We start from the raw sequence: 16,316 nt of genomic DNA, 5'->3' as shown, positions 1-16,316 counted from the left end.
GATTAAACCTATTCATAAATTTAAAAACTACATTCAGTGGAGAGGAGATTTATTCTGGGCCAGTGAAAATACATCTTGTTAGACTTCAGTGCAGCTTGACATTATCGATCATAGTCTGCTGCTGGAAAAACTTGTGTTATGGCTTTATACCCCCTGTTATAATGTGGATAAAGAGTTACTTGTCTAACAGAACACAGAGGGTGTTCTTTAATGGAAGCCTATCAAATATTATCCAGTTAGAATCAGGAATTCCCCAGGGTAGCCATTTAGGCCCCTTGCTTTTTCAATTTTTACTAATGACATGCCACTGACTGAGAAAGGCCAGAGTTTCTATGTATGCGGATGACTCAACACAATACACATCAGCAACTACAGCGACTGAAATGACTGCAACACTCAACAAAGAGCTGCAGTTAGTTTCAGAGTGGGTGGCAAGGAATACGTTGGCCCTAAATATTTCTAAAACTAAAAGTTCTGTATTTGGAACAAAACACTCACTAAACCATAAACCTCAAATAAATAATGTGGAAATTGAGCAAGTTGAGATGACTAAACTGCTTGGAGTAACAACACTAAATTGTAAACTGTCATGGTCAAAACATATTGATGCAGTTGTAGCTAAGATGGGGGGGAATTTTGTCTATAATAAAGCGATGCTCTGCCTTAACACTATCAACAAGGCAGGTCCTACAGGCCCTAGTTTTGTCGCACCTTGACTACTGTTCAGTCGTGTGGTCAGGTGCCACAAAAAAGGACTTAGGAAAATTGCAATTGGCTCAGAACAGGGCAGCATGACTGGCCCTTGGATGTACACAGAGAGCTAACAATAATATGCATGTCAATCTCTCTTGGCTGAGAGTGGAAGAGAGATTGACTTCATCACTACTTTTATATATGAGAGGTATTGACATGTTGAATGCACCGAGCTGTCTGTCTAAACTACTGGCGCACAGCTCAGACACCCATGCATACCCCACAAGACATGCCACAAGAGGTCTCTTCACAGTCCCCAAGTCCAGAACAGAATATGGGAGGCACACAGTACTACAGAGCCATGACTACATGGAACTCTATTCCACATCAAGTAACTGTAAATTTAGATTGAATTTAGATTGGACCCCAGGAAGTGGCTGCTGCTTTGGCAGAAACTAATGGGGATCCATAATAAACACAAATACATCCAAGTCCTCACTGATGCATTGACAGGTAAAACTACTGTCATTAATCAGTGGGCTCTTATGGGGGCTTCTGAGCAGTACAGAGTTCATAACTACTCTACTTCATTCATCCATCAATCCATCCATTCCTTCTCACCAGAGACACTTGTAACTCCTTAAATTAATTTATTCACTCACTCAAAAACCAACCCTCTCTCCGTAATAGAGCTGGGATGATAAAAATTATCGACACCGACCATACCAATCACTTATCGTTCATTACGATAAGTAGCCTATATGTAAAATTTGAAATGAAATAAGTTTGTTAACATGGGTGATTCTTAATAGGACAATTGATAGCTACAACCATTAAACTAGTAGTAGTACAACGGATAATAAAAACTGGCGCACATTCTTATGAACTTATGTCCATATCACCCGGCTGTACTCCTTACCGTAGACACTTGTTTCCCAAGGGACAGTCACAGAGTTCCTTGGCGTGGTGCAGACAGACGAGACGCTCTGGGCTGCAGGGACACGTCAGAGCCGACAGGAAACATGTGGTCTTACACTTCTGACACTGACGCTCGTCATCAGGGACCAGCTCAAACACCTCCTGCTCCGAGGACAGCACACCCTGCAGTCACGGAGAGAAATCGCAAACATGAAAACAAACCACTTTAACTAGAGTGGGAGGACGAATGTGAAATTACATAATTGATTCACTTTTGGGGTGTTAATTTGAAACATATCTTTGGGATTGTGTGATGTCAACATTGTTGTATCGTGTATCATCATAATGTATTCCCAAGTAAACCCCGCTTGCATTACTTCACCCTCTGTCCATCCTGTAAAGTTTTCCTAAAATGGCAAAAAGTTGTTTATATAGAAATCCCCATTGGGCCCTGTCCCTCACCATCTCCTGCACGGACTTTCTGAGCCGTGTCTCTTCCTCCATCATCTCTCCCATCTCTCTGAAGACTGCAGCAGCCAGCTCCACATCCAGGCTCTCGGGGTCGGCAGCCATCTTGCACAGCAGCTCCTCGTGGGAGAAGACGCAGTAGCGGTGGAGCCGCCGGTAGTGGGCCACACACTGACGACCCATCGGGAGCTGGGAGGGAACGGGGACACAAAGAGAGAGAGAGAAGAGAGAGAGACAGAATGTCAGAGTATTTAATCGATTCCTTGGATCTTTTCTCCTAGCCTCCTCAAAATATCAAGGAGAAGCAAAGAGAACATTGGAGGGGGAATATCTAAGATGATAATTTCACCAAGACAGCATTGCGGCCAGTAAGAAGGGTCTAAAATACTTGACCTAAAATAATTTAATTAAGCTCCCAATGTGGCTTGGGCGGTATACCGGGCTATTTGGAAATAGCCACTTGATGGTTTTCCAATACCATCAATAGCATTGAAATTATTTGTTTTGCTTTTGTTGTATTTTTAATTTAAAATTTGAAGCTACTTAAATAAATACCTGCAGTCAACTTGCGCAATATGTTAGGAGATAAAGAAGATTGTGCTCTGCCATTTCACTAGTCACATAATTTCTCATTATTAAGCGTAACGGTAGTCCCCAGTCACGTTGTGTTTGTTTGCCTTGTGAGTCACTGTTGTGCAGCATGCACCAGGTGATCTAGTTAAAGCATAAAATTCACAACTTAATGTTTGCCAGCTAGATATCATAACTAAGTTAACTGTCTAGAATATGCTAAAAGCTCTTGCAGTTGTGCATATGGTTTGCTAATTTAGTAGCTAGTTGGCTAAGTGGTTAGCTCTTACGAAATCAAGCATTCACTTAGTAACAGCAGAGAATCCCCTCCTGGATCAAAAGCCTTGCTGTCTAAAATTAGTTTTATTGCGCGCATCATTTTTGAGTTAAGTCAACAACTATAGAATATTTGCAATGCGCTCGTTAGCATTCACTACGGGATTTTACATGTACTTGTTAGCATTGCTAACCTTCGGATTAAAGAGAATCAGTTGGGTTTGAAAACAGTCCTGGTATTACCGAATCTCTCAGTATGGCACAAGGTCGGTATGAAGGTATGATAATCTGGATACAGCCCAAACCAACTTCCAATTTCAAAATTCCAATTCAACATTATGGTAATATTTGTTAAAACACAAACACTTTAAACACACCCAGTCTGCGGTACAGAAGTTGACAGCCTCAGCAAAGTTGTATCCCTGGTTGAAGCCACTGTGGTAGGCTCTGGGAAAAGTCACCACAAATTCCCCTGCACACTGGTTGGTCCGGAAAACCTGAGTGGTATAAACACACACCAGTAAGACACAATGCAGACTTGATCTCGTAAAAGCAGTGTTGGTAAAAGTACTCAATTGTCATATTTGAGCAAAAGTAAACATACAGTGGGGCAAAAAAGTATTTAGTCAGCCACCAAGTGTGCAAGTTCTCCCACTTAAAAAGATGAGGCCTGTAATTTTCATCATAGGTACACTTCAACTATGACAGACAAAATGAGAAAAAATAAAATAAAAATTACATTGTAGGATTTTATGAATTTATTTGCAAATTATGGTGGAAAATAAATATTTGGTCAATAAAAGTTTCTCAATACTTTGTTATATACCCTTCGTTGGCAATGACAGAGGTCAAATGTTTTCTGTAAGTCTTCACAAGGTTTTCACACTGTTGCTGGAATTTTGGCCCATTCCTCATGCAGATCTCCTCTAGAGCAGTGATGTTTTGGGGCTGTTGCTGGGCAACACGGACTTTCAACTCCCTCCAAAGATTTTCTATGGGATTGAGATCTGGAGACTGGCTAGGCCACTCCAGGACCTTGAAATGCTTCTTACGAAGCCACTCCTTCATTGCCCGGGCGGTGTGTTTGGGATCATTGTCATGCTGAAAGACCCAGCCACGTTTCATCTTCAATGCCCTTGCTGATGGAAGGAGGTTTTCACTCAAAATCTCACGATACATGGCCCCATTCATTCTTTCCTTTACACGGATCAGTCGTCCTGGTCCCTTTGCAGAAAAACAGCCCCAAAAGATGATGTTTCCACCCCCATGCTTCACAGTAGGTATGGTGTTCTTTCGATGCAACTCAGCATTCTTTGTCCTCCAAACACAACAAGTTGAATTTTTACCAAAAAGTTCTATTTTGGTCTCATCTGACCATATGACATTCTCCCAATCTTCTTCTGGATCATCCAAATGCTCTCTAGCAAACGTCAGATGGGCCTGGACATGTACTGGCTTAAGCAGGGGGACACGTCTGGCACTGCAGGATTTGAGTCCCTGGCGGCGTAGTGTGTTACTGATGGTAGGCTTTGTTACTTTGGTCCCAGCTCTCTGCAGGTCATTCACTAGGTCCCCCCGTGTGGTTCTGGGATTTTTGCTCACCGTTCTTGTGATCATTTTGACCCCACGGGGTGAGATCTTGCGTGGAGCCCCAGATTGAGGGAGATTATCAGTGGTCTTGTATGTCTTCCATTTCCTAATAATTGCTCCCACAGTTGATTTCTTCATACCAAGCTGCTTACCTATTGCAGATTCAGTCTTCCCAGCCTGGTGCAGGTCTACAATTTTGTTTCTGGTGTCCTTTGACAGCTCTTTGGTCTTGGCCATAGTGAAGTTTGGAGTGTGACTGACTGACAGGTTGTGGACAGGTGTCTTTTATACTGACAACAAGTTCAAAAAGGTGCCATTAATACAGGTAACGAGTAGAGGACAGAGAAGCCTCTTAAAGAAGGTCTGTATAGTTGAAGTGTACCTCTGATGAAAATTACAGGCCTCTCATCTTTTTAAGTGGGAGAACTTGCACAATTGGTGGCTGACTATATACTTTTTTGCCCCACTGTAGCTAAAAGTAAAGTAAAAGTATTTGGTTTTACATATACTCAAATATCAAAACTAAAAGTAATTGAAAAATATACTTAAATTAAGTATCTAGAGTTAAAGTAAAAGTATAAATAATTTCAAATGTCTTATATTAAGCAAAACAGATGGCACAGTCCTTTTTTTATTTTATTTATGGCTAGCCAGGGGTACACTCCAAAACGCAGACATAATTTACAAAATTAAGCATTTGTGTTTAGTGAGTCTGCCAGATCAGAGGCAGTAGGGATGTTCGCTTGATAAGTGAGTGAGAACTGGACCATTTTCCTGTCCTGCTAAGCAAAAACGTAACAAGTACTTTTGGGTGTCAGGGAAAATGTACGGAGTAAAAAGTAAACCATTTTCAAAAGTAGTCCAAAATATGAAAAGTACAGATAACCCAAAAAACAACTTAAGTAAAAATACTTCATAGTGCTACTTAAGTACTTCACAATACTGCGTAAAAAGGGGCAAGGGGCAGTATGATTCAAGCATACAGGATCAGATCCCCACCCCTGTCCATATAAACATATTCATTGTGATCCAACTGGCAAAACTGTTCCTAGATCAACACTCGTACTCTGAATCACTTGATACATATGGCCACTGATGAAAACACACACTACATACAGGCACGCCGTGCTCCATGAGGACGTTGGGATTCATGATGGTGACAAGCTGGTGCAGCAGGTCAGGCTGAGAGTCAAACAGCTCTGGGGCCAGCTTCTTCATCACGGACTCCAGCTGCTCTGCCGCGTGGGCCGGGACACCATACCACGTCTTAGGCTCCCCCCTGGAGAGGCAGAGAGAGAGCATGAGAGGCAGAAAGAGCACGAAAGGCAGAGAGCGAGAGGGGCAGGGAGCAAGACACAACAAGTACAGAATTGATTAATTTCTTCAGAAACACGTTGATCTGACAATGGTGTCTGTGGTCTGACATTGAATGCACTAATGGAGGAGGGGTCAATGTCAGTGATGGCAAAATCGACTACATTTGTCCCAAGAGTTGAGCAGTAAGTAAACCGACCTAGAGTCCCCTCTGATTCTACCATTAAGCATGTACAGGCCTAAGGCTCGACAGAGATGCACTAACATTCTAGAGCAATATTGCCATAATTGGGTCCTGGCAGTACATTTCCAAAAAATGAAAATCATGATTTTCTAAAACAAAAAAACAGATGTCAGAAACACAAATATAACTTCACCCTGAACACCACCATAATTGAACACACTAAAAATTACACCAACCTTGGACTGACCATATCTGCATCGTGAAACTTTAATATGGCAGCGAATGCACTCAAAGAAAAGGCATTGTATGCAATAAAAATGAAATTATTCAAAATCAACATCTTAATTAGAATTTGGCCATAATATTTGACAGTGTAATCCTATCAATAGCTCTTTACAGAAGTAAAGTTTGGGGGCCACTCAAACTGGAATTTAAAATGTGGGACAAACATCCAATTGAAGCCCTACATGCAGAATTCTGTCAGAAAAATCTACAAGTCCCTAGAAATACACCAACTAATGCATGTAGGGCAGAATTGGGCCGCTTTCCAGTAGTAATGAAAATACAGAAAAGAACATTACATTTTTGGCTACATCTAAATTCAAATCCAAGTATGCAATTTTAAGCACTTAAAATCCAAGAGGTGAGCCCAGAAACGAGCCCTCTCAGTCAGCTGATGTTGGACCTAACCAACCAAGCTGACACCAGCAGTGCTTAAAAAAAAGAATTCCAATAAACAAAATCATGAACCAATCAAAGGACTCATATTTACAACAGTGGAAAAACTAAACAAATCCCAAAGCGTACTAAATTGCTATCTGACCCTAAACAGAGAATATGAATTGGCTGATTATCTCTACTCTGTCAGAGACACGAAGCAGAGACAGATCCTTACCAAGTACAGGCTGAGTGACCATCAATTGGCAATAGAAACTGGCAGATATAAAAAGACATGGCTACCCAAAGAGGAGCGTGTATGTGAATACTGCATGACAGGTGAGGTAGAGACAGAGATGCACTTTCTCCTTTACTGTGATAAATATTCATCACAAAGAGATTCATTATTCACAGAAATGGCAACATTTAATCCAAAATGTAACTTATTAAACCCAGAGGAAAAACTCAAAATACTCATGTGCGAAGGAGCAATGGCTTCTCTTGCATTCAAATATGCATTTGCCTGCCATAGCCTGAGGGACACTGAATAATAACATCTGCATAGTAAACAGTAACTTACTTATTATTAGTATTATTGTTGTTTATCATTCCAAATAGTAGTGGTATGTGTGGTAGGGTGATGGTAATGATAGCAGTTTAGTGATGGTGGTGGTAGTAGTAGTAGTAGTAATGATGATGATGATAGTTGTAGTACTGATGTAAATGGTGAAGATGACAGTTATTTAGTTAGTTTCATTTTCCAAGTTTAGCTTTTCATATTTATTACATTTCTCCTATATTGTTATTTTTGTATTTCATTTTGTATTATTATTTACTGTTTTATATTATTATTTGTTATTGTTTATAATTGTATATTGTATAAGTTGTTGCTTTGGAAATAATGACAATGTTTTTCATGCCAATAAAGCACCTTGAATTTGAATGAGACAGACCGAGAGAGAGACCGAGAGAGACTTTATTTTTATTGAATTACTGACCAGGAGGTCTAAGAAACTTCAGGCCCTCAAATTTAGAAAAGCATGCAGACCTGATGGTCCTAAATGAGATGCTCAAACTCACTAGTGCAAAATTTAAATTGGCTATATTAAAAAACTGTTTAATTTGTTCCAGAGTGTAGCTTATTTCCCTGACATCTGGAATCAAGGACTCGTAACCCCAATCTTTAAGAACGGAGACAAATTTGACCCTAAACATTACAGAGGCATTTGTGTGAACAGTAACCTGGGGAAGGTTTTCTGTAGTATTATAAAATGTAAGAGTTCTAGACTTCCTTAATAAGCACTATGTCTTGAGTAAAAGCCTAAATTGGATTTATACCAAAACATTGCACGACTGATCATATTTACACCCTACACACCCTGATAGATAAACATGTCCACCAAAATATACACTTGCTTTAACGACTTCCAAAAAACATTTGATTCTATTTGGCATACGGGACTGTTCTACAAAGTTATTGAAAGTGGTGTAGGGGGTAAAACATGACATGACCCTTCGCCAGGTTTGCAATCTGAGCCCTGCATTCTTCAATATTTACAATAACGAATTCTAGAAAAATTCTCAGCCCCTGGTGTTAGTCTCCACAATTCAGAGGTTAAATGCCTACTCTCCGCAGATGACCTATACCTGCTGTCACCCACAGCACATGGCCTACAGCAGAGCCTGGACCTGCTAGAGCAGTACTGCCAAACCTGGGCCCTGGCAGTAAACTCCAAAAAGACAAAAATAATGATTTTCCAGAGAAGATCCAGAGCCAGTCCTCAATTGGTACAAAATATTTAGAGTACTGCACACACTACAATTACTTAGGTTTAAAAATAAGCTCAACTGGACATCTTAATGAGGCAGTGAATGAACTGAGAAAGCACACAGAGCATTCTACGCCATTAAAAAGCCAATTCAAATTGAAATAACTATTAAAAAATTTCTAAAACTAATTACAATACAGTGACCCCCTCTCAGATCATATACCAACCCTGCAATACCAAGAGCTGAGCAAAGAAAATAGTCCTCTCATCCAGCTGGTCCTGGGGCTGAGTTCACAAACCTGTTCTACTAACACACTGAAGCCTCAGGACCAGAACATCCAAACAATCAGAATAAACCAAATTACTACACAGTCAAAACAAAACTACATTGCTTATTGGGAAACACAAGCACAAAGCAAAATGCAGTGCTATCTGGCCCTAAATCGAAAGTACACCCTGGCTAACTATTTGACCATGGTTGCTGATCAAAACCTTAGAAAAACCTTGACAAAGTACAGACTCAGTGAGCACAGCCTTGCCATTGAGAAGGGTAGACACATGAAAACCTAGCTCCATGTAGAGGAAAGGCTGTGCAGCCACTGCACAACAGCAGAACCTGAGACGGAGCTGCATTTCCTGACAAAATGTGAAAAATATAAAACAATTAGAGTGTCATTTCCCCAAATTTGAAACCCTTATTCAAGGTTTCATAGACCTCTCTGATGAGAGTAGGCTACCCGTCCTGTTGGGGGAGGACGCAGAGAGCTGTGGGTTGGCAGCGCACTACATTGCTGCCTGCCATAAGTTGAGGGACAGTGTCTGACAGACCAATCAACCTACACATGTACTCTACTGTATGCTTATTGTTATTGTTCAATGTATGTTTATTTTGACCCTTGGTTATTGTTGTTACTGTTGTCCCCATTGACAATTTTGATTCTCATTTTTTTTCATATTGTAAATATCCAAAATAAGTATTTGCAATATGTACATTGTTACGTCATGCCAATAAATTACATTTTCAGACGAACAGACGGGCAGACAGACGGGCAGAGAGAGAGAGGCACAGAAGACAGTCAGAAGAATGAAGATGGGAGTACAATTGTATCTACGACCCATTGCAACATTGTATATGGTTTACATTGTTTAGTACATGTGTTTGTCGGTCTCTTCCCACTGAGGACTGTGTTAAGACATTTTATGTATGTCCTTTGGACTAAAATAAACAGTATTACTCAATATTTGGGCAAGCGGTCGATTTAGGACAAGGCATTTCTGTTTGTTACTTTACCAGTGCAGGAAGTTGATGGAGTAGCTCCAGTGGTCCTCGATGTGCCAGCAGAATGAGGAGAAGCACATGCCCACGTAGAGCCAGGGCACCTTCATGCCAGAGATATCCACGTTTATGTGGGTAAGGACCGACTGCTCCAAAACTGGCATGTTGTTCAGGTTCCAGCCTGAGTTGGCGTACTCCTACAGAAGAACAAGACAGAGGTGATGGAAGTTACTTACTGGTCAAAAGTAACATAAAAGCCGTTAAGGGCGTGGATTTCATACCGTAGCTCTTTCTCAATCTTAGCACGATCCCTTGTGTCCTCTCTCTACTCCATAAAAGGCATTAGAGGACAAGGTCCAAATGTAGGAACAACAGATCTTCACCTCCAATGCGTTTTGAAAAGGCGGCGAAAGACTAACGAGAAAGAGCCTGGGTCCTTTGTCCAAGTTGGTGCAGTTACCTCTTGGTCTCCCAGCAGCCGTCTCTTGCCGTCCCTGACAGGGAAGCCACTGCCCACCTCCTTAGAGCTGATGTCAGCTCCATACTCCACAATGACATCCTCCTCGATGGAGCTCACCAGACGCCAGAACTCCTTCTCCACCAGCTCTGTCGGCACCATCTGGGGGTGCAGAGAAAGGAGAATACAAACACATGCATTGTTTACATGTGATTGGACATTAGGGGGAGAGAAAGGTTAGATGTTCAACTTTAAACAGCATGAAGGATGAAAACATCACCCAAAGAAAGTGGGTCGACAGCATCTGACTTGATTTTGAGATACAGACCTAACCTGAACATATGTATTCCAAAAGCATAGATGTTTTTTGATTCTTGCCTATAACTCAAGGTGACCGTTTGATTTTGATACGTACGTGCACGGGCATGTTGAAGTAGTCTGACTTGAAGTGGTCAGCCATCTCTCCAAAGCTCTGGAGGGTGTACTCCCTCACGGCTTGCTCAAAGCCAAACGCCTCCCGCGGCTTACTGCACTCCTGTAGGGTGAAACGGGGTGAGACAGCCAGTGAGAAAACATCATCCTATCCCATAGTCCTCAACATGATTTATGTACAGAACCAAGCAAAAGTTTGGACATGTACTCATTCAAGGGTTTTTCTTTATTTTTACTATTCTTTACATTGTAGAATAATAGTGAAGACTTCAAAACTATGAAATAAAACATGGAATCAGGTAGTAACCAAAAAAATAATAATGTTAAACAAATCAAAATATATTTTATATTTGAGATTCTTCACCGTTTTCCTTGATGACAGCTTTGCACACTCTTGGAATGCTCTCAACCAGCTTCACCTGGAATGCTTTTCCAACAGTCTTGGCGTTCCCACATATGCTGAGCACTTGTTGGATGCTTTTCCTTCACTCTGTGGTTCAACTCATCCCAAACCATCTCAATTGGGTTGAGGTCGGGTGATTGTGGAGGCCAGGTCATCTGATGCAGCACTCCATCACTCTCCCGCTTTGACAAATATTCCTTACACAGCCTGGAGGTGTTGGGTCATAGTACTGTTGAATAACAAATGACAGTCCCAATAAGCACAAACCAGATTGGATGGCGTATCGCTGCAGAATGCTGTGGTAGCCATACTGGTTAAGTGTGTCTTGAATTCTAAATAAATCACAGACAGTGTCACCAGCAAAGCACTCCCACACCATCACACCTCCTTCTTCACGGTAAGAACCCCACATGCAGAGATCATCCGTTCACCTATTCTGTCTGTCTGACAAAGACAGCAGTTGGAACCAAAAATCTCAATTTGGACTCATCAGAAACAAGGATAGATTTCCACCGGTCAAACGTCCATCGCGCATGTTTCTTGGCCCAAGCAAGTCTTCTTATTGGTGTCCTTTATTAGTGGTTTCTTTGTAGCAATTTGACCATGAAGGCCTGATTCATGCAGTCTCCTCTGAACAGTTGATGTTGAGATGTGTCTGTTACTTGAACTCGGTGAAGCATTTATATGGCCTGCAATCGGAGGTGCAGGTAACTCTAATGAACTTATCCTCTGCAGCAGAGGTAATTGTGGGTCTTCCATTGCCTGTAGCGGTCCTCATGAGAGCCAGTTTCATCATAGTGCTTGATGTTTTTTGCGACTGAAACTTTCAAAGTTCTTTAAAATTATCCGGACTGACTGAGCTTCATGTCTTAAAGTAATGGTGGACTGTTGTTCCTCTTTGCTTATTTGAGCTGTTCTTGACAAAATATGGACTTGGAGACACATTTTCCGAAAGGGACACAATAAAGAAATAATTATAACTCAAACAACTTCTGCAAAAACCTTCCATCAAGTCAGCTGTCATGTATGTTTCTTAAGTGAGGAATCGGCTTCGGAGTGGGTAGTGGAAGAGTCACCAGAGTTCCATACCTCAGCGACACACTTGGGGCATCGCCAGTCCCCCTTGGGGACATCCTGTAGGGGCGGAATCAGACAGAAGGTGTGGTAGCTATCATCACAGCCGTCACACAGCAGGAGGCGATCCTCCTCGTCGCCTCGCCCACACATCAGGCACATGTACAGGTCAATCTGGGGGATCTAGAACAGGAAATACAGAACAATAACCAGTCAAACAAATGATTACATTCAAAAAGTGGTCCATGCAACTAAAAACATGTTTTGCGCCATTGTCCACTAGTGATTCATTTGTAAGTGAGTAGAACAGGACAATACAGACAGATGAAAAGTGGAAATCAACTCACACTTACAAAATTGAGATTATACAATAATAGACAGACACAGATGAGGAAGTTAACTGGTGACACTCACAAAGTTGACCTCCAGGGTCTCCTTGCGTGGTCGCATCTTAATGGCGAAGGCCTGGGCCTTCAGGTGACGCTGCTTCTTATTCAACCCATCTTCTTCTCATGTAACACAAGAGAATAGAATTGTTCCAACAACGAGCTGAGGAAATTGACATTACACAACTTTTATTTCCCCCCCCCAAAAGAAAATATAGAAAAAAACATTACACTAATTATGCACCAAAACATTTAATGGGTATAGCAACCATCGTTTCGGCACACAGTGCCTTCTTCAGGGTTACATGGTAAATGATTGAACCAGGTTATGTAGACAAACAGTGAAATTAGTGCAGCCAATGAACAGTGAAGGGAGTATCATAGTAATTGAGGTAATGAGGGATGAACAAATGTTTTTAAAAAATACTAATATTTTACAGCATGCCAAGATGTAAATAATTGCTCAATGTATTCATCATCTTATGTCAACATGACTAGATATAATAGAAAAATCTTGGTCCACCGAGAGTAGTCTGTTCTTTCAACCAATCCATTGGTAGACAAAACATATTGTACATAGTGTATTTTGGCCACGCTGCGTTAAAGAAAATTACTGTGAGTGTGCCTGTGTGACTGGCACACGTTCTCACTCCTCTCCAGCGAGCAGGCACTACAGCACAGCAAGTGTTCATCGTGCTGTCCGTTCTGAAGCTGCAACATAAGTACAGCCATTTAATGTCTTACTTGTTCTTCTGACTGAAAACTTCTGTTACCAAAATTGTTTAGGAAAACAATTCCCTCAACCCCTGCTCTGTTTACGCAATGCATTGCATCCACATAGGCCTGACCTATAGACTATCATAATCACATCAACAAATTGGTTAAAAACTCCGTGACAGCAAAATGGATGTGGAGGACAAACTTGAAAACTGGGGGAATGTTTACTGGTTGCTCAGGAGGGAAAGGGGAAGTCAAATCTGTGGAAGACATTTGACTTAGTTGTGGAAACTACTGGAGATCCAGACAAAATGAGGGTATAGGAGCAAGCTTTGCATGAGTAGTGTGTGTCAAACAGGTGCTGTTAGATTACAATATAATTGTTCTGCCCGTTTGGAACACTGTAAACACTAAATTAAAATCATACCAGAGACTGTTAAAACAATGTAATTATTTTTTTAAACTTGTATTACAGCATAGCAAAGATTTACATCAGCTGAATTTGAGAAATTGCTTTACCAAACATATTGCGGTAGCTTGAGGCTAGGTGCTCACAGAAATCAGTAGGCTATTAAACAAGACACTCAAAACAGGCAACAGAAGCAGGATCTGTCTTATTTCTTTAGATATACATGGATGATTTAAAAAATAAGGCACATTTAACAGTTATGCTATTGATTATAGGCCTAATTAAGTTAGAGTTTCCTCTTGCCTCAATTTTCATAGTCAATTAGAGCAAAAATGGTTTCCTCGTCTCTTCACTCCGCTGCTGCCTCCACCTCTTAGTTCACAACACCAATATGCTGGTTAACTTCGCTATTATGCACATAGCAACATATAGGGAAAGGTGCCAATTCAACGACGCACTGAAGATTGCTTCAGAACGACAGACAGACAACTATCCATCCCGGGAGAAAACACATTTATCAGTCAAATAGTGTTCACTAATGTTGCACCATTATTCTTACATAACATAACATAACCATTTACAATTTCAGAAGCATGTCAGAGTGATGGACTGCGGGATCCCTTTGGCTTCTGCAATGGATTAATCCACTGAGGCATGTGAATCAAACAGCTGTCTTGTGCACAATAAGAATACAAATCTAGTTTTAGAACACCTACTCATTTAAGGGTTTTCATTTGGACCATTTTCTACATTGTAGAATAATAGTGAAGACATAAAAACTATGAAATAAGATATGGAATCATGTAGTAACCAAAAAAGGTGTTTAACAAATTAAATGATATTTAAGATGATTCAAATAGCCACCCTTTGCCTTCTTGACAGCTTTGCACACTCTTGGCATTCTCTCAACCAGCTTCATGGAGGAGGTCACCAGTGGTGTAAATTAGTTACTACTTTAAAGTATTTTTACTTGAGTATCTGTACTTTTTATATTTGACACCTTGTACTTCACTCCTAATTAAAATAATGTACTTTTTACTCCATACATTTACCCTGACACCCAAAGGTACATATTACATGTTGAATGCCTAGCAGGACAGGAAAATGATCCAATTCATGCATTTATCAAGAGAACATTTAAGAATAATGGAGGCCACTTTTGGACCTTCAATGCTCCAGATGTGACTCGACACAATCCTGTCTTGGAGCCCTAAGGACAATTCCTTTGACCAGAAATAGTTTAATTTTAAAGTACTACTAAGTAGTTTTTGGGGTATGTGTACTTTATACACTGCTCAAAAAAATAAAGGGAACATTAAAATAACACATCCTAGATCTGAATGAATGAAATATTTTTATTAAATACTTTTCTTTACATAGTTGAATGTGCTGACAACAAAATCACACAGAAATGATCAATGGAAATCAAATGTATCAACCCATGGAGGTCTGGATTTGGAGTCACACTCAAAATTAAAGTGGAAAACCACACTACAGGCTGATCCAACTTTGATGTAATGTCCTTAAAACAAGTCAAAATGAGTCTCAGTAGTGTGTGTGGCCTCCACGTGCCTGTATGACCTCCCTACAACGCCTGGGCATGCTCCTGATGAGGTGGCGGATGGTCTCCTGAGGGATCTCCTCCCAGACCTGGACTAAAGCATCCGCCAACTCCTGGACAGTCTGTGACACATGCCAATTTTGGCCTGCTGGATGTCATTTTGCAGGGCTCTGGCAGTGCTCCTCCTGCTCCTCCTTGCACAAAGGCGGAGGTAGCAGTCCTGCTGCTGGGTTGTTGCCCTCCTACGGCCTCCTCCATGTCTCCTGATGTACTGGCCTGTCTCCTGGTAGCGCCTCCATGCTCTGGACACTACGCTGACAGACACAGCAAACCTTCTTGCCACAGCTCGTATTGATGTGTCATCCTGGATGAGCTGCACTACCTGAGCCACTTGTGTGGGTTGTAGACTCCGTCTCATGCTGCCACTAGAGTGAAAGCACCGCCAGCATTCAAAAGTGACCAAAACATCAGCCAGGAAGCATAGGAACTGAGAAGTGGTCTGTGGTCTCCACCTGCAGAACCACTCCTTTATTGGGGGTGTCTTGCTAATTGCCTATAATTTCCACCTGTTGTCTATTCCATTTGCACAACAGCATGTGAAATTTATTGTCAATCAGTGTTGCTTGCTAAGTGGACAGTTTGATTTCACAGAAGTGTGATTGACTTGGACTTACATTGTGTTGTTTAAGTGTTCCCTTTATTTTTTTGAGCAGTGTATTTTTGACTAGTTTTACTTTACTACATCCCAAAAGAAAATTTACTTTTTACTTAGATTTACATACCCGTTACATTTGGAATGCTTAGCAGGACATGAAAATGGTCCAAATCACGCACTTATCAAGAGAACCTCCCTGGTCATCCCTACTGCCTCTGATCTGTCAGACTCACTAAACACAAATGCTTCGTTTGTAAATGAGTGTTGGAGTGTGCTCCTGGTTATCCGTAAATTCAAACGAAAATAGTGCCGTCTGGTTTGCTTAATATAAAGAATTTGAAATGATTTATGCTTTTCATACTTAAGTATATTTTAGCAATTATATTTACTTTTGATACTTAAAAACATACACTTTTAAACTTTTACTCAAGTTGTATTTTACTTGATGACTTCCACTTTTACTTGAGTAATTTTTCTTTAAAAAAAGTTTTCCTTTTACTCAAGTAT

General features: G+C 40.9%; 1 protein-coding gene across 6 annotated transcripts in view; it reads right to left on the bottom strand.

Moving 5' to 3' along the window:
* Positions 1-16,316, bottom strand: part of LOC112216758 (lysine-specific demethylase 5A) — a 41,151-nt gene that overhangs the window by 14,307 nt on the left and 10,528 nt on the right. For 4 of the 6 annotated variants that reach the window (XM_024376809.2, XM_024376812.2, XM_024376811.2 and 1 more), the window contains exons 7-15: positions 12,496-12,590; positions 12,097-12,264; positions 10,588-10,707; positions 10,176-10,334; positions 9,731-9,912; positions 5,632-5,794; positions 3,303-3,422; positions 2,074-2,268; positions 1,613-1,794 (exon numbers count right to left, since the gene is read on the bottom strand). In XM_024376809.2, coding sequence (XP_024232577.1) covers positions 1,613-1,794; positions 2,074-2,268; positions 3,303-3,422; positions 5,632-5,794; positions 9,731-9,912; positions 10,176-10,334; positions 10,588-10,707; positions 12,097-12,264; positions 12,496-12,590 — 1,384 coding nt within the window. The remainder of the gene's footprint in view (positions 1-1,612; positions 1,795-2,073; positions 2,269-3,302; positions 3,423-5,631; positions 5,795-9,730; positions 9,913-10,175; positions 10,335-10,587; positions 10,708-12,096; positions 12,265-12,495; positions 12,591-16,316) is intronic. The other 2 variants (XM_024376810.2, XM_042300048.1) reach the window with 1 other exon arrangement.

This window comes from Oncorhynchus tshawytscha, linkage group LG17 (assembly GCF_018296145.1).
Source record: "Oncorhynchus tshawytscha isolate Ot180627B linkage group LG17, Otsh_v2.0, whole genome shotgun sequence".
In the NCBI taxonomy this organism is placed as follows: domain Eukaryota; kingdom Metazoa; phylum Chordata; class Actinopteri; order Salmoniformes; family Salmonidae; genus Oncorhynchus; species Oncorhynchus tshawytscha.
The sequence above is the reverse complement of the archived record's forward strand: the minus strand, read 5'-3'. Positions and strand labels throughout refer to the sequence as shown.